The 27,240-nt window shown below is 33.5% G+C and overlaps 3 protein-coding genes across 3 annotated transcripts in view; all 3 read right to left on the bottom strand.

Annotated features, from left to right (window-relative positions):
• LOC135138031 (uncharacterized) overlaps positions 1–27,240 on the bottom strand; it is a 70,869-nt gene that overhangs the window by 10,411 nt on the left and 33,218 nt on the right. The gene's annotated exons all lie outside the window — the stretch shown is intronic.
• Positions 5,795–6,677, bottom strand: LOC135138318 (myb/SANT-like DNA-binding domain-containing protein 3). The gene is made up of 4 exons (XM_064068270.1): positions 6,540–6,677; positions 6,073–6,463; positions 5,967–6,013; positions 5,795–5,900 (listed from the first exon to the last, which is right to left on the bottom strand). The coding sequence occupies exons 2-4, from the start codon at positions 6,461–6,463 to the stop codon at positions 5,835–5,837; spliced, it is 504 nt and encodes a 167-aa protein (XP_063924340.1). The 5' UTR covers positions 6,540–6,677; the 3' UTR covers positions 5,795–5,834.
• Positions 9,487–27,240, bottom strand: part of LOC135138033 (serine/threonine-protein phosphatase 6 regulatory ankyrin repeat subunit C-like) — a 74,966-nt gene continuing 57,212 nt past the window's right edge. The window contains exons 2-3 of the mRNA XM_064067863.1: positions 11,773–11,850; positions 9,487–10,140 (exon numbers count right to left, since the gene is read on the bottom strand). Of these exons, the coding sequence (XP_063923933.1) occupies positions 9,734–10,140; positions 11,773–11,850 (485 nt within the window). The 3' untranslated portion in view covers positions 9,487–9,733. The remainder of the gene's footprint in view (positions 10,141–11,772; positions 11,851–27,240) is intronic.

Below are 27,240 nucleotides of genomic sequence, written 5' to 3' on the forward strand. Positions count from 1 at the left end.
TTTATTTTCTTTTCTTTATATTCGTCAAAGGATTGAATAAATTGCGTTCTATTTTGTTTGAATTTTCCATTATTAGTTGTCCGACATCTTTGTTGTCATTTATGACATAGTATGATTTTTGTGTTGTTGTTTTGTGCTGTAATTATTAGTTTAAAAAGATTGACAGATTGATCAAAGATGCTTCTGATGTGTATTACATGTTGCCTACATCAAAGTATTCAGGCACAGTATAGATATCTATACTGTGATTCAGGCGTGAACAGATAAAAATAATGACCCTATATTTACTTAAAAGAAAAAAATGGAGTTACAGTTAAGTCGAACTTATTTTTAAATATTTACCTACAATATATGTTTTCTGAAAATTATTTATTTTATTTACTGTCCCATAGTCATAGTAGAAAAGTACCGACAGTATGCAGTGTCTGTAATTAGGGATATCCGACCCGGCATTGAGGGGAGTAGATGTCTGACTACGCTCTGAAAGAAGCGTGTCTTCACAGTCCCTTTCTGAAAACTAATACGAACTTTAATGTTAATTAGAACCATCCATAGTTATCACTACTAGAAATAAAAAACTCGTTGGCTGTACCATTTTCCAATTCCGAATCACTAAACGCGCGGTCCTCACTATCTCATTAATTATATTATTATTATTATTAGTGATTGGAAAAAAAATCAAACAGTAAGGTTGTACAGTTATTTGAGATATCGAGGAGCACCCGTTTAGTGACTCACCGTGTATATCGGCACGGAGTAGAACTAATGGAAGAATTACAGTTTCCTTGATTAAGAAGAGTCCGTTTTGACGACGACAGTTTGCACTACAAGACTACTACAGGACAATATGATGCTAATTTTACGATCTTATAAAAATATTACCGTCGCAACAACAAAGTTAAAGCTTCTTTAAACTATGGTTAAAGTGTTAACTCCAATAAACCACTATCGATACAAAAAACTAAATTAGTTCTTATTAAAATGAATAATGTGTTTGTTAGTAATAAGTAATGAATTTGCATTAACTTGAAAATAAGCTGCTTCTAAAGCGTGTTATTCAAACAAATATTCATTGTATAAGTGTAGTAGGGATCTACAAGGCCCACCAAACTGTTCACAAATGCTATTTTGTTCGTATACCTGAAGTATTGCTAAGCGCGAAACTAAAGAATAGACGCTTGCCCCAAAATAGGAATTATTATTACGGATAGTAAAACTTCATAATTTGTACTTGACTTCTAGACACATTGTCTGTTAAGTTTCTAGGATTTTAAATTATTTTAAAAATATTTTTAGAAATTTAGAGTTTACAAAGGTTTTCGTCATTAACCTCGGATTTATAAATTACAAATGACTTCAATTTTATAGTCTCGCTTGTTATTTCAAATTTGTTATTTACGTAATGTCAGTCAAATGTATGACTGTGGAAAAAAATTAAATGATCACATTTATCATGGCCTAATATTTAGTGTGTTGAAATAAATGAAGAACGATTTGAACGCAAGTGATGTAATTTAATTAAATATGTAGATAATGTAGATATTAAGTTCTGTTCAATGCAGAAAATATGACTTTTTATAAGTAATGGATGATTGTAATGTATTAATTTTCAAAGATAGTTTATTTCCGGCCACAATTGGGAATTATAGATGCGAGTTATTTTTTCAGGGCTTTTCAATTATTTTATTTAGTTTGTTTAATGGTGCTAGCTATAAGACTAATGGTGCTAGTTGGTGCTAGCTCTAAACTAATAGGTGCTAGCTTTTCATTGTCTTTAAATTATATTGCGGGGCTAGCGTTAACTTAGCCCCCCCGAAAATAACCCTTTATTACATGGCTTTATTGAATAAAAATACACTTTTTTTTAATGGATCCAGCGAGTGCTAGCTCTAGACTATTAACCTACCGATTTTTACCATTAAAGAAAAAAAAGTGGGGGCTACTTTTTTTGTGGTTTTTAATTTTTTTTTTAATACTTGCAGAGTGGTGCTAGCTATGAGACTAGTGGTGCTAGCTGGTGCTAGGTCTAAACTACCTCGGACCAACTTTTCATGAGAATTAAATAATGTCGGGGGGCTAGCGTTAACTTGGCCCCCCCCCCCGAAAGTAAAAGGCTTTTATTTCAATAATTAGGTGGTGCTAGCTTTTTGATTGGTGGTGCTAGCTGGTGCTAGGTTAGAACAACGAGGTGCTAGCTTTTGAGTAAAATTCATTAACTTGGTGGTGCCAAGTTAACGGACCCGTACATTGAGGATATTCAGTCCAATCTTCTTAATAATCCTAAGAAATGTTGGGGTTTTGTGCAACAGAGAAAAGGGACCTCTAGAATTCCTGGTATCATGCATTATAATGATCACACATTATCAACACCTGAAACTATTGTTGACAGCTTTAATCAGTACTTTTGTAGTGTATTTACTGATTCGAATAGCACAGGTTTAAACTCTGTATCTGTAGATTGTAATGTCAATTTCTCAATAGATATAGATTATATTTCTAGAGAAGAAATTCTGGATACCTTACATCATTGTAAAAATTCATTTACTGCAGGAAGTGACGGCATTCCTAGCTTTTTCTTGAAAGATACTGGCTCAGTATTAGTTGAACCGCTATTACACATATTTAATCTTATCCTTAAAACATCATCTTTCCCTTCTATCTGGAAAAAATCCATTATTTGTCCCATACTTAAAAAAGGAGACGTTAGATTGATTCAAAATTATCGTCCAATATCTCTTCTGTGTAACTTTGCGAAAGTATTAGAAACTATTTTACATAAACGAATATATACCTCTGTTAAGCAGTCAATTTCCCCCTTTCAGCATGGCTTTATGAAAAAAAGGTCAACAACAACTAACCTTATGTGCTTTACGCAAGATGTCTCTGAAATATTGGATGATAATGGTCAAGTCGACGTAATTTTTACTGATTTTCAGAAGACCTTTGATCAAATTGATCACTTCATTTTACTCAAAAAATTGCGCTTGATGGGATTTTCTAACTCTATGGTTCAATTATTTTCTTCTTATTTGATTGGTCGTGAGCAGCGTGTACGTTATCAAAACCATCTGTCGAAGTCATCGGTACCAACATCTGGGGTTCCGCAAGGATCTAATTTGGGTCCGTTACTATTTTTAATATTTATTAACGATCTGCCTAATTTATTACTAAATCGAAAATTACTATTCGCTGATGACTTAAAGATCTACGCCAAAATCACAAGCGTTGATGATTGTCTTCAACTCCAAGAAGATATCAATATATTAATTAACTGGTGCTTAAGGAATCGACTCACTCTTAATATCCTAAAGTGCATTGTCATGTCTTTCACACGAAAATTAAAACCTATCGTCTTCACGTACACAATGGGAACTTCGAAGCTTAAAAGAACAGATATCTATAAAGATCTCGGTGTCATATACGATATGAAACTTAGCTTTGTGAACCACACACAGGATACTGTTGCAAAAGCATTTAAAACCTATGGATTCATCTATAGGAATTGCAAAGAGTTTACGAACATTCGGTCTTTATCAGCTTTATACTATTCTCTAGTTCGCTCTAGGCTTGAATATTGTGCGTGTGTATGGTCTCCGATTTACGAAATACATATTAATCATGTTGAATCTGTTCAGAGGAAATTTCTGAAGTTTTTAAGCTTTATTGTTGATAGGACATATCCCCCACGTGGCACTGATCATACGTTGTTACTTGAAAGATTTCAGTTCACATCACTAAAAATTCGTAGAATATCATACGGCATTTCGTTTCTGTGGAAACTTTTGAACAATCGTGTAGACTGCACATCGCTTCTACAAAAGATCAACTTTTTAGTTCCCAGAACTCAGCTTACTCGTCAAGTTTTTACATTTTATACACACCCCTGCAGAACAAATATTTTATGCAAGTCACCATTGCATGTAATATGCAATAATTTCAACAAAATTGCTTGGAACTGCGACATCCATCATGACGCTATTACAAAAATTAGACACTGCATCGTAACTTATTGGGACAATGGAAGTTAACTTAATTTATCTTGATTAATTTTTTTTTTGTTTCTTCTTCTTTTTATTTTTATTTTAAGTAATTTCAACGTGTCATTTAACTAGCCTGAATAATGTATATTTTCTGTAATTGGGTATAATACCTGTAGAAAATAAAGGTTTATTTATTTATTATGTGTTTTGTTGGGGTAACCAGTTCGTAGTATTTTAAACTCTCAAAGTAAATTATTTTTGAAGTAACCAATCATTTAGTTCATGATATAATTTGGCATAATGTAAACTCTTTGTTTGAACCGTTGATAAAGTGTGGCAATTATTAATCTCCTGTAAATTTTGGTAACTCTGCAATCTTCCACCTCATACTATATTTCTTTAATCTCACAATTTTAACCTCAATAATTTTATTTGTTGTATAAATTTAATTGAACGTAAATTTCATGTTCTACAGTTTTAACCTCACATGATATTTCTACTTGTACAAGTTTATTTCACATCAGTTCTTTGTTGCATAAATCCTTGCTAAGTTTTGTTTTGTAAATACTTTGTTGATGAATGTTTCTATCGTATATATTATTTGATGTCCAACTTTAATCTCATATAAGAATTATTTGTTGTTTAAAATTTCACAAGGTTGTATGGCGTATATAAATGTTGGTTATTGCCCTTTGAAACTTTAACACTTGTTCAGTTGTTGTTAATATCAGAGTTATAAGAGATTGAATATTTTAAAATGGAATTGAGGTTAAATAACATAGAAAACGTGGCAGAAGCGAGGTTCGGTTCCTAGTCGAGCTGGCGAGATTTATCGTGCCACCTGTACAAGTCCACAGGTTTGGATAGATTCAGGGGCGGCCGCCGACGTTGTAAATTTCTCAGCTTCTGTACATAGCTTAGATCTCTTGCGGGTTGGACGACCGTAATGGCCTAGTTCCGCAGGGCACAGTTCGTCATGGGATATGCGTGTGGGGTAGGCTTTGCGATAGATAGAATCACCGTCGTGGGGGGAGAACAGTTCCAGACCGGTAGCCCAGACTCCGCTTATGCTACAACGCTCCAGGGGTACTTTTCTTGTGCTCCTGTTAACTGCCGTAACTTAAAAAGGAAAAAGAGATCGGCCGCCACACGCCTGTAATAACTTGTGTATTTGCATCCAGTTACTTGATTCAGCTTTTGCTTTGTTTTATTAAATTTGTGATATTCAAATACTTGCATTGATTCCAAACAGATGTATAGAATTTTCCGTTTGTTCGTTTTTCATAGGTGTATGTCTGTCAATTCGCGAGTGTTTTTCTTTCACAGATCTTAAGGTGTTTGAAATGTAATATGTCGTCCGGGAATAAAACCAAAGGGGGTTTTTGCGCTGAGGGGTAAATCTTCGAAGCGTCTTTCCCCCTGTGAGGGGTGCCGTACTCCCCCTCCAAAACAATTTTTGTCTATTATTTCTTGCGCTCTCGACAGTGTATGCACTTGTATGAAAGAACGTCTTCCCGCCATTTTTCAAAACAAAAAAAAAAAACACAACGTAGGTTCTCATTTGTTAGACGATCACAACCAAGGCCAAACTTTGAATTTTTGAATTTTTCGCGGGCCTTTCAAACTGTTTCAAGGTCAATTTTAAGGCGGGAAGTTTGGGTTATCACAGTATACATAATATAATACCTCTACGATATGGCGTGAGTGCTGAAAATTTTTTTTGCTTCAAGATTTTGGGGGAGTATTTAGCCCAATTCCCAGTTTGACCATTTTCGACAAAAATAACCATAGGTACAAGTCAAAACGAATTATTTGATTATTATTAATGTTTATCACTTTCTTTATTGGGACAACTTATTTTATCCATAACAGGCACTTCTCTCGAAATTGCTCCGGTTTGATCTTTTGGCATAAAACAATCTGAAATAAAGAAAAAATAGTAAAAAATTTCTGAATAAAGTGTATGTAAGGATAAAAAGTATTTACCATCATTTTCGTCATCAGACAGATTATACCGCTGTTACTTTGGAATGCTGAAAAGCATCAACATTTTAATTTTACAATACATATTATTCATAAAAATACTTATTACAGGTTGTTTCGGAATCGCCATCAAATTCGCTGCTATGCCCCATTAGTCTGGCCCCGAGAATTTCTTTTACAGCCACATCAACATCGGTGGCCTCAATACTTTGTTGTGACCCTCTCCCAGTACCACCGACATAGGCTTTCTCGTCAGCAAATTTTTTCGTTGTCCTCTTCTTAATGTTATCGTACTTTTTGTTCAAAACTTTGTGATCCCGGAAGGTCTGGCCAGATAAAGAATTGAACTTTACTTCAATTTTCTTCCAACACTGATTTTTTTTTTGATTTGCATCAGTGTTGGACAATTTACACTCCAGAATATTTTTATACTTGCTCACTAAAGATAGGAGCAAGTTTTCTTCGGATTTTGTAAAATTCGGAGCACGTGTATTACTCATCTGAAACGAAATGTTAAAAACCACCATAATCATCTACTTATTAAGGAGCAAATGTTACATATACAAATATATGTACCCCACTAACGCAGAAAACTAATTACTTTGCAGAATTTGTCACAAATAATTTATAATAATGTGAACAACTTTGAATCAGCGCACACAAATGACAACCATAGATGACAACAACAACACACTTCCAACGTGGTTTCAACTGTCAGATTCTCGGGTGCGCGCTACCAACCTAAGGAAATTTGTGCTTCAGCTGAACCGGACGATAGCGGTGTTTGTAAAACGGACGCATGAATTGAACCTCAGTTCAGTTGAACTCGTGTTGAACCGGACATTTGTAAAACCGGGCCTTAGTCAATCTGTTCTTAAGATATATGCTGTGAGGCGCCGCCTCACTTGCCTCATCTGACGAGCCGCCACTGGGGTACATAAACTTCGTTTTCGTCTTTATCTTCCAAAATTCTAGACATTATCTTGATGATTCTTCTCAAAATTATTATATGATATCACAAAGAAAGATTTTTTTGCTCGGACCAGAATTCCTCCTCGGACAAGTCTACGATGGAAACGAACACCACATTAGGGAGCCTATTGTACTGTACAAACCTTTATATGTAACAGTAGATAAGTCTGAACCAAACTGAGTAAGACAATAAGTTTTCTATTCATAAAGGCAGGGTATATAATATCACTTATTTGGTTTAATATCACTTCAAGACCGATGACAGGAATATTCGTAGTCAATTTGTATTCATTTTTGTACCCTGAGAACAAAAAAAACTAGTGTGTAACACGAATTGACCTCAATATTATGTTCCAACTGTGTCAAAAAGCACCAATGTATAAGATTTAAGAATATAGAACACGACCTCTATTTAAATGTTGCCAAAGTGTTTTAGATGCACTTCCCTGTGTTCGTTGATTTGCTCATTTAGGCGTTTTTGAAGATTTTGATGTTGGATTTTTTCTTAATGTATTTATTCTAGAAAAAGTTACTGTTATAAGGTGTAGTCTAGAAGAAATGATTTATATTTATATATTGTTGTTGTTTGTTGTACTATTTTGAAGATGATACTTAATAAATGTTTACGAATTCTAAAATAACAGCAATTTTGGAACCGAACCATATCATTATGCATTTAAGGTTTAAAGTTCTTATCGACGCAATCGACTCTAAATGACGAGACTAGTTGCTATGTGGAGAGCTTTCTCTTCGTCTGATTATTTAATTAATACTTAATAATTTTTTAAGCTCACTGTCGAAAACATGGATACTACGTGTGCGTGCAGTATTTGTTATCTTAAAGTTATAATAAGTTTAAATTAAAAATTAAATAACATAGTTCTTTAATAATAATACATTGGAAAAGAAGAATTGGGCGCTACATAGTATACATATTATTAAAAAAAGTGTAACTTTAAATATCACAAAGATAAATGTCCACTTACCATGTCCAATTTAAAAGAATGGTCGCTGGTTCGTGGATTCGTTGAAGAATTGTGTCATTGGTGTAATAATGGTCCACATCAACAAGAATTGCATTTATTATCACAGTTTAATTGGTATATCTTAATGTAACAAATACATGGTTTTATTACAAAACACTCTGTATGGTCACAGGGCGTGACAGTACATTTTACGCTACACATTAACTATTTGCCATAAAATATCGGGTATCTAAATGAAAACCTGGTCAAGACTGTGATGTTAGCAGCTGTCATTCGTTTGTCACATCAACTTTTGTGAATTAATAACTTTTAAATTGACTTTGACAGCGAAATGACAACTGTCTCGAATACAATGACAAACACTAGGTATATGACATTAGAAAAAAAACAGTAAAGTGGGAAGTAGCCCACTAACCAGGGTTCAATCAGACACCCGATAATTTTAATGTACAGTCGCGGACAGTGAATTTCGTCCACACAATTCACGCGAATTCACAAAAATTCACTGTAGTCGGTGCTTAATTGTCATGACTGACATAAGTATTGTCAAATTTAATTTAGCTTCGAACCTGCCATCGATTAGTTATTTTAATGAAGGTAAACTAATATCCCTTTTCCAAGACGGGATGTCGCTACACTTTTGGGCTTATCGCGGACTAGTGCTAGTTATCGTATAAAAAAATGTTTGCCCCTTTATGTCAAAATCACAAAAAAAGGTTAGAAAGATCTAAGGGCTAATTTAGAGTTTTTTTCTGTCAAAGAAATTGGGTAGACGAAATTCACTGTCCACGACCGTACATAATACATACATAAATAAACTTATACTAAAATATATAACATTTATGACAGATATCACAGACTATTTCCAGAGAGTTAAAAATTTAAGAATTCCTCAAACCGATCGGTATAAATATCAAGTTAAAGAAAACGGTGAAAATTCCAATCTTTGACAAATCCTGTACGTTTATATTTAAAATATTAATTTGTTATTATCATTTAACGGTCTAAAAATAATTAGATCTTACATAACTATGTCGCAAAACACTGAAATATCAGGTCATTCCTCTATAAATTTTTGAATTGGACTTGAACGTTAATGTTTTGTATATCTATATATATGTTCTGCATATTCACACCTAATAAATTAATGACAAATTTAATCTTGATCTATATGCTCATTTTACTTGATTGGTTAAGGTCCTTTACTACGATGCACTATAATAACCGTGATACATCTTAAAAACAATAAATTCAATGGCTTAAAATTTAATATTTTTAAATTGCCTTGACAAGTAAACAAATTTTCTAAGCTGTGTTTTATGATCTCCAAAATGTCCTTTCAAAGGAATCGCGTCATTTTAAATCTATTATAATGGCAGTTTGCCAAATTTTTTGCATCTAATAACATCCTTACTTTAATAGATTTTGATTTATTTATAAGTAATTTATTTCTAATATATATATTTTAATTTAAAATGTCACAAAAACTGAAATATTTTTGAGCTGTCTTTTTCGATCATCGGACATAAAAAGAAGAAAATTTTGTAACTAGTGTATAATAGCCAAAAAGTTTTATTGCTTATATGCGTGTGCATGGAAGTGAAACTGGTAAGGAGTAAGGACTTCATCGTTAGGTTGCGCCGTCTTTAAATGAAAACGATTCCCAAGTATAAATTAGTAGTAACTGGCTGGATGGACATGTCAAATGAAATAGAATCACGCATATGCATGTACCTACGTAACAAAAGTACTACACGATATCCATTAAAAAATTTTATCAGAACCCCTTTATCGGTAACTGTTTCGAGGATTTTAGATTTCATGTTTTTTTAACATGTTACTGTCAAAGTTTCGGTTTTTCTGCGCGTAGTCGATCGGCAGTTTGCCACTGTGATCCAGAATATTCACTTTCGCACCATTCGATACTAATAATTTCAGTGTTCTTAAAGTTCCGTGTTCACAGGCGTAGTGTATCGGCAGCCGTCCATCTCCATCCGGAACATTCACTTTCGCACCTTTTTTTAGCAAAAATAAAATTATATCATATCCCTCCAAGTAATTTTTGCAAGCATAATGCATCGGTAGCTGACCACCTCTGTCCGGAACATCAAATTTCGCTCCGTTCATTGCCAGTAATTCTACCAGGTTTAATGTTCCGTGTTTACAAGCATAATGTATCGGCAGTTGTCCATCTCCATCCGGAACATCTACTTTCGCACCTTTTTTACACAAAAATAAAATTATATCACATCCCCACAGAACATTTCTGTACGCATAGTGCATCGGTAGCTGACCACCTCTGTCCGGAACATCAAATTTCGCTCCGTTCGTTGCCAGTAATTCTACCAGGTTTAATGTTCCGTGTTTACAAGCATAATGTATCGGCAGTTGTCCATCTCCATCCGGAACATCCACTTTCGCACCTTTTTTACACAAAAATAAAATTATATCACATCCCCACAGAACATTTCTGTACGCATAGTGCATCGGTAGCTGGCCACCTCTGTCCGGAACATCAAATTTCGCACCGTTCGTTACCAGTAATTCTACCAGGTTTAATGTTCCGTGTTTACAAGCATAATGTATCGGCAATTGTTCATCTCCATCCGGAACATTCACTTTCGCACCTTTTTTACACAAAAATAAAATTATATCACATCCCTGCAAATAATTTCTACACGCATAATGCATCGGTAGCTGACCACCTCTGTCCGGAACATCAAATTTCGCACCGTTCGTTACCAGTAATTCTACCAGGTTTAATGTTCCGTGTTTACAAGCATAATGTATCGGCAGTTGTCCATCTCCATCTGGAACATCTACTTTCGCACCTTTTTTACACAAAAGTAAAATTATATCACATCCCCATCGGTCATTTCTGAACGCATAGTGCATCGGTAGCTGACCATCTCTGTCCGGAACATCAAATTTCGATCCGTTCGTTACCAGTAATTCTACCAGGTTTAATGTTTTCTGTTTACAAGCATAATGTATCGGCAGTTGTCCATCTCCATCCGGAACATTCACTTTCGCACCTTTTTTACACAAAAATAAAATTATATCACATTCCTGCAAATAATTTCTACACGCATAGTGTATCGGTAGCTGACCACCTCTGTCCGGAACATCAAATTTCGCTCCGTTCGTTACCAGTAATTGTACCAGGTTTAATGTTCCGTGTTTACAAGCATAATGTATCGGCAGTTGTCCATCTCTATTCGGAACATTCAGTTTCGCACCTTTTTTACACAAAAATAAAATTATATCACATCCCCATCGGTCATTTCTGAACGCATAGTGCATCGGTAGCTGACCAGCTCTGTCCGGAACATCAAATTTCGATCCGTTCGTTACCAGTAATTCTATCATGTTTAAATTTCTGTGTTCACAAGCATAATGTATCGGCAGTCGTCCTTCTTTATTCGGAACATCCCCTTTCGCACCTTTTTTACACAAAAATAAAATTATATCACATCCGCATCTGTCATTTGTACACGCATAGTGCATCGGTAGCTGACCACCTCGGTCCGGAACATCAACTTTCGCTCTGTTCGTTACCAGTAATTCTACCAGGTTTAATGTTCCGTGTTTACAAGCATAATGTATCGGCAGTTGTCCATCTCCATCCGGAACATTCACTTTCGCACCTTTTTTACACAAAAATAAAATTATATCACATCCCCACCCATCATTTCTGTACGCATAGTGCATCGGTAGCTGACCAGCTCTGTCCGGAACTTCAAGTTTCGATCCGTTCGTTACCAGTAATTCTACCAGGTTTAATGTCCCGTGTTTACAAGCATAATGTATCGGCAGTTGTCCATGTCCATCCGGAACATCCACTTTCGCACCTTTTTTACACAAAAATAAAATTATATCACATCCCCACCGATCATTTCTGAACGCATAGTGCATCGGTAGCTGACCACCTCTGTCCGGAACATCAAATTTCGCTCCGTTAGTCACCAGTAATTCTACCATATTTAAATTTCGGTGTTCACAAGCATAATGTATCGGCAGCCGTCCATCTCCTTGCGGAACATTCACTTTCGCACCTTTTTCTAGCAAAAATAAGATTATATCATATCCTTCCAAGTAATTTCTGCACGCATAGTGCATCGGTAGCTGACCACCTCTTTCCGGAACATCAAATATCGCACCGTTCGTTACCAGTAATTCTACCAGGTTTAATGTTCCGTGTTTACAAGCATAATGTATCGGCAGTCGTCCATCTCTATCCGGAATGTCAACTTTCGCACCATTGGTTAACAGTATTTCTGTCGCACCTAAATCTCCATCCTCACAAGCGTAATGAAGCGGCAATCGACCGTATTTATCCAAAACGTCAATTTGTGCTATGTGTTTTAAACAATCTGAATACCCCTTTTCATGTGCAATATGTATAGGAAGATTTCCGTTCCTATCCCGATCATTCATGTTTGCTTTTCTGAGAATTAGTGAACGTAACGTCTTCGTTAGATTTTTTTCACATGCATAATGCGCTAACGACTGACGTCTCGAATTTGGCACATCTGTTCTAAACTCTGGCAAATGTAACGCAAAAGTCAATACTTCGTCAATTTCCGAATTCAAAATTGAAAGTTCATCTACGCAGTCCCATTCAGAACAAAATCGTTTTTCAGGAAGAACTGTTTTTAATATTTGTGCTGACCTGTTGAAAAGAGCTAAGGCTAGAATGCTTCTTGGACTAATATCATTGTATGTGGTTTTTAAAGAAATAGAATTTTCAATACACTCATAAATTACTGGACAATCAAACCTAATTGCATAATATAAAACTGCCACTGAATATTCTTCAGCGAACTGATTCCCGTCATATAATGGAATCAAAAATGGTAACAAAATCATCAATTTTTTAAAACACAGATGACGCGATGCCCTGAATTTATAAATTTCTGGTGCTATATCACGATAATTTAGGGCTCCGACGACTTTTTTATTATTGCTGATTAACCATTTCGTCTTGAACCTTCCGCCATTCAAAATAATATTGTTTTTAACAAGTGGATAACTTTTATTCCAGGCGCAAGCCACTTCCAAAATGTCACGACCAATGATATCCTTTTTAAGTAAATCTGCATGGGTAAATTCTTTTAGAATTGTAAGATTCTTATATATAACACTTACTGTACATTTCGAATTTTCCACTAACTTTAAATCTAAAAAAAACCGAATGTTGTTATATCTACTGTCAGAAATAAAATTTTTGTCACGTGCTTTGGATGGTTCGTGTTCAAACAGATATAAAGCTGCAAAATATTCACCGTACGAATTGTGAATGAATTCTACATCATATTTAGATATGACGCGGCTTATAAATCCTACCTCATCTCCTTCGTTTTTAATTTTTTTTACAAAACTGCCAATCGTCTTGTCGTTAGAGAATAATTTATTTACAATCTTGTTTTTGAAAGAGTTATAAATGTAATAACTTGCAGCTAAACTTTTATAGTGATTCATTCTAGCGTCCTTTTCGTTTTCAAAATTCTTGATATTTTGCTCATTTCCTAATGTAATTTCTTTTTTGTCGATATATAAAACATGAAATTTTTCTTTAACGAAATGTTCATATAGATCAAGAACAGTGAAAATACTGTCTAACAAAGGTAGGTATTTGTCTCTGTCATTTAAAAATAATTCTGTAAGCATATAAATTTGTAGAGGAATGCCTAAAATTTCGTAATTTGGAAAAGACATTATATTTTTTCTTATTTTATTAAAAGTTTCATTTAACTTCTCACCGGTAATCTCTAAACGGTTTTTTATATATTCCTTTTGTTCGTCTTCACTAAATTGTTTTATATTTCGCGCAAACGTACCTAATTCGTTTTCCAACATATCCCTTAAATTGATTCGAGAAGTCAACCATTGCTTCATTCCTTTTTTAGAAAACGCAGTTACTAAAGCTAAGATGGAAATTTGAGTGACATCAGATGCTTCATCGAGTCCGTCCCATATTAGTTGTATTTGGTTTTGTTCCAGCATCGATTTGAAAACTCTCTGGTGGAACGGGTTAATGCAGTCCTTAAAAGTATCTTCTAGGATGTATTTTAAGAAATTCTCCACATTTGACCGATGTTTCTTGAAGTGTAAGACATGATTTCTGGCGTAGATTAAAATGATCCACTTTGTCGATATACTACTATTTTTTAAACTCTTCGTTAATGTGCTTTTTCCCATTCCAGCATCGGCGGAAATAATGTTGATATTTTGTCGAGAATGACTAAAGTACTGACGCTCGTGTATAGTGTACTCCATAAAGTCACTTTGTAGACGAAACCTCCCGAGTTCGTTGATATATTTTCGTTCCGAGTCATAATTTTCACTTTCCATCCATTCCAAACGATGATTGTCTAAATATCTGAAGTAATGAAACTGAATTTCTAAATTTTTTTTACACAATGCAGAAAATTCTTCGTGTGAAATTTCCTTTTCATAAATATATATCTTCTGTTCATGAATTGTGTTCTGAATTAACTCAACTTCATTCACTTCGTTGACTACTAAATTTGGTAAAAATTGTTTCAAATAGTTGACATCTGTTACGCAATCGACCAAAACAATTGTATTTTCACTAACCTTTTCCAAAAATTTTACATCTATTAAAATTTTCGTCAATTTTCTTTCAACATGACTGGGTGGCAGAACATCTTTGCATTTTCCAATCAGCAATGGAGCTTTCATCATTCCAACTAAATCATCTGTAGTGATGAAGTCGCCGCTATCTTTGTAGATTTCTAGCAAATAGTGCAATGCAACGTCTTTTTGCCCTTGCAATGAATATGTAAAATTCGCTAGGATTTCTTCATACAACTGTTGGTGTTTTTCTAAGTCAGACAACTTTTCAAAGAAGCATGTTTTTTGTTGACCATCTACAGTACTACTTTTTTTAACACACCCATTAAACGTTTCTCGATCATCTAGTATAATTAGATTTTGAACCTGACATATTTTTATTGTTTCATAAACTTGTGGACATCCTTTAACGACTAGCGGACTTTTCCCTAGCAACCACATGAGCTTCGATACTTTTGTTGCGTCGTGATAATAGAGATTCTCTTTTGTTTTTACTCCGTTTTTGATAAGTTGGTACATGTTATTAACGTTTATCGTTTCTTTCATATTATCTACATCGTCGATAGCATTTGACCAAACTGAGTCGATTTTGTCGAAATTGTTTTTGTTTATTACAGTCAAGTCAAATTTCGAAACAGCTTCTTTAAAATTTTTTCCTTTGGCGTCCACTGAACCACCAGCAACAAAAGACAACGGCTTTATAGCAGATGAAAACACACAAAGGCTTATCATGTTTTTCATCAATGTTTTATTTAACTTGAATTTGTTTCCTTCCTTCTTGCTCCACTGGGTTATAAAATGTAGATATTCCCGGAAAACGGTCTCGTTGCTTTTGAAATATGTCTCGAATCTCTGAAGTGTACACGTTTCTAGTTCTTCGGCATCAGTTTGATTAGTATAAAGATACAAATTTTTAAAAGAAATTCCATATTTTTCAAAATTATCTTCATTTTCTTTGAATCTGTAACACTGTCCTCCTGACTTGGATATACGTGTACTTAGCAAACTGTTTTGTTCATGTGGCGTCAATTTGCCAAATTTAAAATTTTCTATTCGTTCATCATTTAGCTTAGAATTAGTAAACAAAACCACCTTGATATGCGATTTAGACAACTTCGGCTCTTTTTTGAAGTCTTTATAATACTTTTCGAAGCTCCAATTTCCACTTGATGCATTTAACTGCTCAATTTTCAGTTGAATAGCAAAAATTTCGGTGTGATCTTTGAATTCAATTTCAGCTACAACGCCATCGAAAGAACCATATGCACTATCGTTCGACGACAGATAAAAATGTTTCACTTTGTCGTCAATGATTAATTTTAAAACTAAATTCGCTATGTAGAGATGTTCGTACTCTTTGCCGAGGTCTGTGGTACCACTTCTCTTCTTAAATTTCTGAAAAGAATGTTTCATAAAGTAAGAGGTCCAGATTAAATAAAAAGACATATAATTTAATACATAATAGTTGTCGACGCAGGTAAAAATTCTAAACAAAATTTTAAAATTTTATGTTTTCAGTTTTCTTGTCAGAAACATTTGTTAGTTCGCGGTGTAATCTTGGCAGTTTTGAATTTGCGTATTTTTACGAATTTTTATAATAAAAGGCATGTCGTTTTTGAATGAAAGGAAAGGTAAACACAAAATCCTGACTTGTTTCTTTTAAATCAGAACCTCAAACTGATCATTGTCTAATGTGTCGACAGCCACTCTGAAATGTTATTAATATGTAGTAGCAAATACAGGCTGTTCTATTTGAAAAAAACAGAAATATCAATATTTGAAAATTGCAACAAAAAAATTGTTTTTATAAATACTCTGTAGATGAAGATTCTTTTTTCGTAAAAGGATCTTGTAGCACAAATTTAAAAATAACCCTATTGCATTTCTTTTTCTGAACTCTGCTAAAAAATTTTAAGAATATAGGAACATTATGACAGCGATTTATAAAATAAACTGTATATTTTTACCATCATTTCACGACATCGAACATACTAAAATAACTGCTATAGAAATAGATCTAATACAAACATTGGTTTTATTTATCGAGATTCTTGTTATTCTACATTGAGTAGATACCAAAAGTTTCTTGTCTCTTTCATGAAAAACAGACCAAATTATTTGCAAATTCTAATAAATACTGCACGGATGTAAGTTTTACAAATTCTTGCTGTCAAGTTAATTCATAAACTACAAGTTTAGGTGTATAATATTTTACGAAATTTAAATAGCAATTGCTATGCAAAACTTTGAGGTGACGTGATCAATTTGTTGGTAGATATGATTAGACAAATTTTGGTTAGTGTTTTACCATGTAGGTACACGATATTACTAAAATACATATAAAATTTCATAACAATCGATCTAGTAGTTCGGAGTTTATCTGTCGAATAAAATCACGAACAGCCCACAGATAGACAGACGACATACAGATGAAACGGGGGCTCCATTATTATTTCATATTCTAGGGCTAATGGAACGTGGAGAAAACACGAAATATTTATTTCTGACTTACCTCTGAAGAATCTTGCAACGGGTTGATTTTAATGGAAGTATTTTCATGTTCGAGAGTTAAAGTTAGAAATACTCAAATAAGAAGTACACAACAAATCATTTTTTTGGATAACTAAGTAGAACAAAATGCTTTTGCGAATTTTATTTTTTCTGATTTTATATTAAAAGAAAGACTACTAAACCCTAGTAGCTAAAAAGTAACATAATATGCGTTTGCATCAAGCGAGTTTTCCATAACAAAATTTTATGATAGCGTCAGCCGTCAGCAAAATTCTGAAATTCCAAAAATTTTCACAAAAATTGTTCGAACTGCTTCTGATTTAATCAAAAAAATAAATTACTTTCGTAATTTATTATTTTTTTTTAGTCACCCCGAATAAGCTACTTAAAGAATATTATTACTCAATAAACCACAAGTTGTATACATTAATAAAATTTCCACATTTTAGACAGGTTTTATCCACCAAAATTTTGGATGAAGACATTAAGTTTTCGAAAAGATAAATTTTAACTATTGGTACAATTTTATTAAACGGAAAATCTCCAAAACTACTCAACCGATTGTTGTCAAAGTTCATGTATTTTCAGAATTTGTGTAGATGCTAACACTTTAACCAAAATTTGTCTAATCGTCTCCACCAACCACCAACAATCAGATGACGCTCCCTTATCATTTTGCGTAGTAAAGTTCATCTAAATTTTTTAAATAATATACTTCTGTGACCGTGTATTATGAATCCGCCTTGATTTTTAACACAATTATTCTACTTTTTAGTACTTCATTTAACCAATATATCATTTTATGCATTAAATTCCTTATAATTTATCTAGGAAACTGTATTTATTTCATTGTACCTCAGAAGCAAAGGGCAAAGGAATTTCTACCTAAATAGCCTCAGACCAAATATAAGAATTGTTTATACAAGGGTCTCAAAAAAATTAATAAATGAAGCAATTTATTTCATTGATCAAATTACGAACGGGAAGTAAAAATTAACTAAACAATCATTATGACTTACAGTATCGTGTATAAGAAAAGTTAGTCTTCATAATAGTATATTATTAGCCAAGGTTGCAAAGCCAAGCATTCTAGACCGAGCGCAAATTAGAACCCGAGACGCGCGGCGTCGAGGGCTCTGAAGCGCGAGGTCTAGAAGTGGCTTTGCAACCGTGTTAATATACCTACTATTTTTTTCACTAGTAGAAAACATAAGACAATAAACTGAAAAAATAAACGTCCAATTTTTTGACGCAACATGATTTTGTTTTGATTTCTAATCAAACTTAGAGGTCTATTTTGTAACTCTTAACGATCTCGCTAGAGCATCGTTAACTTACGATAATCGTTCCCATAACGATTTTGGGACTGATAGCGATTTTGTAACATCTATCGTCTCGTTACATAGCGATCGTATCGTTAGAATGTCATCGTTCCGGAACGATAGGTTTCAGCTCACCGTTAGAAGTGTCAGAACACGTTAGAAAAGTATTTATACAATGAAGAGGAACGTTTTGGTGCAAATATGGGTAGAGAAGGTAAATGTAAGTAATTAATGTATGTTTGGATTAGGTTGATAACTTATTATATATTTTTTTTTACTGCAGAGACAGAATCAGAAATTTGTCTCGGGTCTTAAGAGATGTAAACCACCCCTTGATCGTTCGAGAAGAAACCTTTAGGAAGACCTACCAACTGTAATGGGAAGCGGCGAGAGACACATTTCCAGAAATACTGCCGCAGAGTTCTGTATTATTCACCAGAAGTTGCAGGAAAAATTACATACTCATGTGCTGTTTCACACAATCTTACGCATAAGAAATATCGAAAATGACGAGATCAATAGTCTATGACAAGGAGAACGATAATAATGGAGAACTTGAATATGAAGAACACAATTTACTACATGAATGGCATATCACAAGAAATAATTTAATAATACAGCATTTTCAATAATTTATTTATTATTTTTTTTACAACATAATGAAATTATTAAACAGTTCCTCTTTCACATAGTCTTAAATTTCTGGCCTTCTTTCAAACATTGAATTTCCAATCTACAAATCTCTGGAACACACAGTGACGTTTACTTACCAGGCAGTACGTTGTAATTAGAGTGCCCTATGTTATATTCTTGGTGTACTAAAAAACACAGAGGTTATGGTTTATTGTGTAACAGTATTTATAAAGATTAAACATCTCAGTTCTCATAATTGATTGGTCATGACTAAACAAGATGTTCACTTTGTCATAAGTCATAACCAAAGTGTTGATGTAAGCAGAATAATTGCTAATAGTTGTACGATAAATTATAGTAAAGTACACATTTTTAAAAAGAGTGTTCGGGAGATTCATTAATTACACATACCTCTCTGAACTGCTGAACACTTTTTTGTGGTCCTCCCACAGAATTTAGTTTTGCTACCAACCCTTCCCATATCTTTTCTAAAAGACCTGGCTTGTCCGCTACGAACTTTTGGGCCCTAAAATCTACATTACCTTCTAACTCCTCCACATACAACTCATGTTACTCTTGGGTAATACGCTGGGCCCTTTTACGTTTTTCCATTGCTCCAGTGAACGTATTGTAAACTGAATTTCGTGTTAGTGTGATTATTTTGATTTTTTTCTTTTATAATTATTGTTTACTTACATGTTATAAGTTCACAAATTTGTCCAAACTTCAATCAGTAGCAAAACAAATGTCACATGTCACAACAGAGAACAACGTAATCTAGACGCTACACAAATTTAAATACTACCGATTCTAAAAACATTAGATTCATCGTTCCGCTAACGATTTCAAAGCTTTACGATTACGATAGTGTTTATAAAATTGGAAATTTGTACAATCTCGCTAAACTGATTTTACGATTGCTTCTAACGATTATCGTTTGGGAACGAGATCGTTCTGGAGCGATAAATTACAAAATAATAGACCCCTTAATCTAAGTACAAATTTCCAATTTTATAAACACTATCGTAATCGTAAAGTTTCGAAATCGTTAGCGGAACGATGAATCTAATGTTTTTAAAATCGGTAGTATTTAAATTTGTGTAGCGTCTAGATTACGTTGTTCTCTGTTGTGACATGTGACATTTGTTTTGCTACTGATTGAAGTTTGGACAAATTTGTGAACTTATAACATGTAAGTAAACAATAATTATAAAAGAAAAACATCAAAATAATCACACTAACACGAAATTCAGTTTACAATACGTTCACGGGAGCAATGAAAAAACGTAAAAGGGCCCAGCGTATTACCCAACAGCAACATGAGTTGTATGTGAAGGAGTTAGAAGGTAATGTAGATTTTAGGGCCCAAAAGTTCATAGCGGACAAGCCAGATCTTTTAGAAAAGATATGAGAAGGGTTGGTAGCAAAACTAAATTCTGTGGGAGGACCACAAAAAAGTGTTCAGCAGTTCAGAGAGGTATGTGTAATTAATTAATCGCCCGAACACTCTTTTTAAAAATGTGTACTTTACTATAATTTATCGTACAACTATTAGCAATTATTCTGCTTACATCAACACTTTGGTTATGACAAAGTGAACATCTTGTTTAGTCATGACCAATCAATTATGAGAAATGAGATGTTTAATCTTTATAAATACTGTTACACAATAAACCATAACCTCTGTGTTTTTTAGTACACCAAGAATATAACATAGGGCACTCTAATTACAATGTACTGCCTGGTAAGTAAACATCACTGTGTGTTCCAGAGATTTGTAGATTGGAAATTCAATGTTTGAAAGAAGGCCAGAAATTTAAGACTATATGAAAGAGGAACTGTTTAATAATTTCGTTATGTTGTAAAAAAAATAATAAATACATTATTGAAAATGCTGTATTATTAAATTATTTCTTGTGATATGCCATTCATGTAGTAAATTGTCTTCTTCATATTCAAGTTCTTCATTATTATCGTTCTCCTTGTCATAGACAATACTGATCTCGTTATTTTTGATATTTCCTATGCGTAAGATGTTGTGTGAAACAGCACATGAGTATGTAATTTTTCCTGCAACTTCTGGTGAATAATACAGAACTCTGCGGCAGTATTTCTGGAAATGTATCTCTCGCCGCTTCCCATTACAGTTGGTAGGTCTTCCTAAAGGTTTCTTCTCGAACGATCAAGGGGTCGTTTACATCTCTTAAGACCCGAGACAAATTTCTCATTCTGTCTCTGCAGTAAAAAAAATATATAATAAGTTATCAACCTAATCCAAACATACATTAATTACTTACATTTACCTTCTCTACCCATATTTGCACCAAAACGTTCCTCTTCATTGTATAAATACTTTTCTAACGTGTTCTGACACTTCTAACGGTGATCTGAAACCTATCGTTCCGGAACGATGACATTCTAACGATACGATCGCTATGTAACGAGACGATAGATGTTACAAAATCGCTATCAGTCCCAAAATCGTTATGGGAACGATTATCGTAAGTTAACGATGCTCTAGCGAGATCGTTAAGAGTTACAAAATAGACCTCTAAATCTTCAACACAAAGAAAACCGTTTACACTTGTCCATGAATTAATCATTTTATCTTCTACCGTGTACCAACTACCATGCGTATACTCAAGTAATGTTTGTAGCACACATTTATTCATTTTTTGAGAAACAATCACATCAAGTATTGCGTACATAACCTCAATCTTCTTTTTGAACCCGTGTCGCAAAAGTTGAATTTGCTACCTCTAAATGAGTCGAAATTTGCATGCTTCATGGCTGCTAGTTAAAAAAAATAGTATATTAACCACGTTTGTGAAGCCACTTCTAGACCACGCGCTTCAGAGCCCTCGACGCCGCGCGTCTCGGGTTCTAATTTGCGCTCGGTCTAGAATGCTTGGCTTTGCAACCTTGGCTAATAATATACTATTTTCCACTAGTAGCCCATTTGAGGTTTGCGAATTTTCAAAATGTTTTTTCTGAAGTGCATCAATAAAAACGTGTGTTCACGTCATTTTAGTAAGCTTTGGAATTTTATTATTTTTTGACAATCCAGAAATGGTCCAGAACTGTTGTTTTAATTTCCTCCATATTTCCCGCTTTTAATAATTTTTTGTGTGAAAAATGTTGTAAAGTGAACTATCATTTACCCCTCCTCATTCCGTCGTACTTACGCGACCGCGACAAATTTGGCTGAAAAAGATTCGGCCTTTTATCGTTAAAGCGACACGGGAAATGGAAATCTTCCAGGGTAGCAGAAGAATACAACGACCGCTCGATCTTCAATAAAAAAAAAATCGCCGAAATCGTCCAAAGCTCATCTACGACAAATCAAGTCAAACCAAATTGGAACCATGAGTCAGTTTCACTCCGGTAAACTCCCATCAACTTCATCAACTTAGTTTCACCAATTTATCCTCAATTACACCGAGAATAATCAATTCAGGGTTTGGAAATCATTCCTGGGCATAATTTAAAAACAAATTTTCCAAAATGATCGTTTTCAGGTTGTCTCATTTTTTCTGACAGTTGTGGACAGTTGTCACATTAGGTTGCCAACTTCACGTTTACATTATTGACCAAGGTTCACAATTTTCCAACTTACAGACCTCTAAACAAGTCGACAATTAGTCATTGTAATGCTACTAGTGGAAAAATAAATATACAGGTTGAATCGCTAAGGGGGTGTTTAGATATTTCGTTAATTATTAGAAATAGAAAAAAAGTTCAAGACTAAAGTTGTACAGTTATTTGACGACCATATACAAAAATTATTTGCAACTAAAAGTGTACAGCGCGTAACATGCGACTTAGTTTTTTAAAGTAAAAGTGATTTCACTATGGTGAGTAATATTAAGTACTTGCACTTTATTTTACAATCAACAAGAAGGAGGGAATAAATATTGGGTTGTATCATTGTAATCACAACTTAACAGTCTATCAAAACTCGTTAAAAAATATATGCCTACGTTGTAATTAAAAAAATATATCGCGACGCCGCCACCGTACATAGGTCAATATTTGCAATGTACTAAATTAAGCTTCGCCCTTCAAGTTAACAACAAAGGCGTTTACGGAATTTCAATATCTCCACCCGTTACCCTGTATAATAGATTTACCTTTATCTCTATCACGTTAAGATTTCATACAAATTTTCCATCATCACATTGTAATGTTATCACTTCTGATCGGACACAGTGATATAACTATCTTCTAACAATTTTTAAACAATAAAATTAAGAGATCAGTATCTGTATGTAAAAATAAATTAGGTAACAAAATGGTTTTGATAATATAAATGTGTTGATACTTTATGATCAGAATCCGGACAGGAATGAGTGAACAGGTACAATGATGCACTTGAACTTCGCGTCGGAGCGATTAACATTAAAGTGGCTAACTATACTGTACAAAAATGGGTTAGTTTTACTTCAAATTCACGCAACGATTATATTATCACGTATCGCGTAGTATATGCTGACTGATCTACTTTTAAATAACAAACTCAAATCAGTGTCTAACTTACCGGGGAAGAATTTTGAGGTGTTTCGCTTCGTTCGTCGACACTTGTACTTTTCGAAGTCTATAAATAAATGTAATTGTAAATAAATTGTTATAAAATGTATTTTCTGCAATAACTTACCGATGCCATGTTTAATCACAATAAAAAGTAATCGTTATGCAATAGTTGTAACTTGCAACTACAATGACAGAGTTTTAGGTAATTGTTATTAAGGTGTTAACTTGATTATTCGTAAAACTCTTTTGACAGAGACTCTAGAAAGCAATCAGTATTTATAAAAAAATATATCTTTTAAGTAGCTCTTAACAAAAATATATTTTTTAAAACATCGACAAGTGCTTTTTATTTAAGATTATTTACGCAATGGAGAACTAATAGATACGATTAGATTTTATTTAAAAGTATGACATTTTTAATTTTACCTCTGAAATATACAAATTCAAATGGGATATAGATTCTTGAACTTTAAGCTCCAGTTTGTGGATAAATACAATTTTTCTGCTTTATGTTATTCTGAAAAATGGGAAGCTTACACAATAAAAATATGCCCCGCGTTTGAAGAATGTAATACCGGACGTATCTCAGGGTGCGTTGGATTAGTGCGTAATTTTTTGATCACTTATAGCTATATCGTTAAATATTTACATTCGCAAAAATCCTTTCTGAAAATTATATTTTGAGACCAAAATTGTCTTATTTATACTGCTAACTTGTTTGTGATTTACCTCAGTTATTTTAATGAATTATTCTGATATGGTCTACTAAATCTCTTGTACATAAAACATAAAATATCTTTAAATAAAATTTATTTGAAAATGCAAAAAAAGAGTCAAATATAAAAAATTGGTCTAAAGAGTTTAGACAGTACTTCCCTCGCTGTCGGAAACGTGACGACTGCATGCCTATTATGTTTTTTTTTCGCAGTGGATTTCAAAGAATTCGGTTTTGTAGTTCCTGAGTAAATCAATAAAATAAATTTACGCATTCATTAATTTTTTTGAGTCACCCTGTATATGCAAATCTAAAAAATATGAATGGCGTGATAGACCACAAGTACAGACTCATCATATTTTGTACATTTTAGATATGATTTATTCGGCAAACTTTTGAGCTGACGTCATCAAGTTTGTGGAGGGAATTAACAAATATATTTTGACTAAACATTTATTATGCTCTTTATAACCTTAAAACATCTGCAAGATCTCAAAGCATTCGGTTTTGCAGTTCCTGATTAAATCAATAAAATAAATTTACGCATTCATTAACTTTTTTGAGTCACCCTGTATATGCAAATCAAAAAAATATGAATGGAGTGATAAATCACAAGTACAGACTCATCATATTTTGTACGGTTTAGATAGGATTTATTCGGCAAACTTTCAAGCTGACGTCATCAATTTTTTTGAGGTGATAACCAAATATATTTTGACTAAAGATTTATGATGCTCTTTAGAGCCTTAAAACATCTGCAACATTTCAAAACATTCGGGTTAGCAGATTCAAAATTAAATTGGAAAATGTTGTTTTATAATTTTGATTTTTTTTCCAAAAATCTGGACGTTTCGGGTAAAAACTCGATTCGGAGTCGTAAACGACATGTATAGGACTATGTTATTTTATACAATTTAAGACCCATTTACTATGTACAATTTTGAAGTGTTAGCGTTTTACCATCTAGATGATATTCCTAATATAAGTACAAAATTTCACAACAATCGGTCCAGTACTTTCGGAGATTATCTGTCTAATAAAAATCCGGGACGGCAGACAGACCGACAGACGGACAGAGGGACAGACGGACGGACAGACGGACAGACAGACGGAAATGGGAGACCTATTTCTTCGTCTTCTAGGGGTCATGAAAGATCGAGAAAACGTAAAAGTAGAGAGTCGGCCGACGGACTCGATTACAATACTTCCTTTGCTTACGCTCGAGAAGTAAAAAAATTGGTCTAAAGAGTTTAGACAGTACTTCCCTCGCTGTCGGAAACTTGACGACTGCATGCCTATTGTGTTTTTTTTTCTCATTACATTTTTGTAGTGGGAATTTAAAAAAAAATTGCGATGACGTCATCAACATTTTTGCAAGGACACGTATATCAGTTGGGATAGATGTAGTGTAATACTAAGAATAAAATTATTATATTCTCAAATTTTCGGGAAAATGAATTGGGTCGTTTGAATATTGATTTGTAATAATCAATAAAATAACGAAACAATTTACTCACGTATACCTACGTATCAGAGGCAACTGAAAATCGTGTATGTATAAACATTGTTAATTTAAGATGACAGGCGTAACAGCATACGTGAGAGCCAAACACAGAAACTGTAAACAAAACGACCGTCGGTTTTATTGCTTCGACTTCCGCTTATTATATAAAACATTGGGTTTTATTTTAATTCTTGACGGTGAAATTCACAATTGGTTGATTATAAACATGTCTATTTCACATTCGCGGAATCAAGTGAACGCATAAAACAAATGCAGGTCTGTAATGTTAAAGTCGATGTAAATAAGCGTGCTACCCTTATGTTTCAACCGAGTTTTTCCTTTAACAAATTTTGTGTCTACCAAATTGGGTTGGTTGGGGTGTAATACTAATAATAAGTGTTGCCTTTAATTTAATCAATAAAATAAATTGACTTCATTAATTTTTTTGAACCACCTCTTAAGAAAATCTAAAAAAAAATATGAATGGAATGATAAATCACAAGTACAAACTCATCATATTTTTTGCATTTTAGATAGGATTTATTCAGCAAAATTTAAGGGTGACGTCATCAATTTTTTTAGGAGGGATGAACAAATACATTTTGAACAAAAGTTTACCATGCTTATAATAACTTTAAAATATTCCCAAGATTTCAAAGCATTCGGTTTTGTAATTCCTGATTAAATCGATAAAATAAATTCACGCCTTCATTAATTTTTTTGAGTCACCCTGCATATGCAAATCCAAAAATATGAATGGAATGATAAATCACAAGTACAGACTCATCATATTTTGTACATTTTAGATACGATTTATTCGGAAAACTTTTGAGCTGACGTCATCAGTTTTTTGTAGAAGATAACCAAATATATTTTGACTAAAAATTTATTATGCTCTTTATAACCTTAAAACATCTGCAAGATTTCAAAGCATTCGGTTTTGTAGTTCCTGATTAAATCAATAAAATAAATTTACGCATTCATTAATTTTTTTGAGTCACTCTGTATATGCAAATCCAAAAAATATGAATGGAGTGATAAATGACAAGTACAGGCTCATCATATTTTGTACATTTTAGATATGATTTATTCGGCAAACTTTCGAGCTGACGTCATCAAGTTTTTGGAGGGGATAAGCAAATATATTTTGACTAAACATTTATTATGCTCTTTATGACCTTAAAACATCTGCAAGATTTCAGAGCATTCGGTTTTGTAGTTCCTGATTAAATCAATAAAATATATTTACGCATTCATTAATTTTTTTGAGTCACCCTGTATATGCAAATCCAAAAAATATTAATGGAGTGATAGTTCACAAGTACAGACTCATCATATTTTGTACATTTTAGATATGATTTATTCCACAAACTTTTGAGCTGACGTCATCAAGTTTTTGGAGGGGATAAGCAAATATTTTATGACTAAAGATTTATGATGTTCTTTATAGCCTTAAAACATCTGCAACATTTCAAAGCATTCTGGTTAGCAGATTAAAAATTAAATT

The sequence above is a fragment of the Zophobas morio genome, unplaced genomic scaffold (assembly GCF_036711695.1).
Source record: "Zophobas morio isolate AGI-343-1 ecotype UQ-CSIRO unplaced genomic scaffold, CSIRO_AGI_Zmor_V1 ptg000030l, whole genome shotgun sequence".
Lineage (NCBI taxonomy): Eukaryota > Metazoa > Arthropoda > Insecta > Coleoptera > Tenebrionidae > Zophobas > Zophobas morio.

What these genes read in the sequence shown, in the direction of transcription:
- LOC135138318 (XM_064068270.1), bottom strand. Translation starts at nt 6,463, where the DNA reads ATGAGTAATACACGTGCTCCGAATTTTACAAAATCCGAAGAAAACTTG. An exon ending in TGGCGATTCCGAAACAACCT is followed by an intron (nt 6,014 to 6,072) that starts GTAATAAGTATT and finishes GATGCTTTTCAG; the next exon opens with CATTCCAAAGTAACAGCGGT. An exon ending in GTCTGATGACGAAAATGATG is followed by an intron (nt 5,901 to 5,966) that starts GTAAATACTTTT and finishes TCTTTATTTCAG; the next exon opens with ATTGTTTTATGCCAAAAGAT.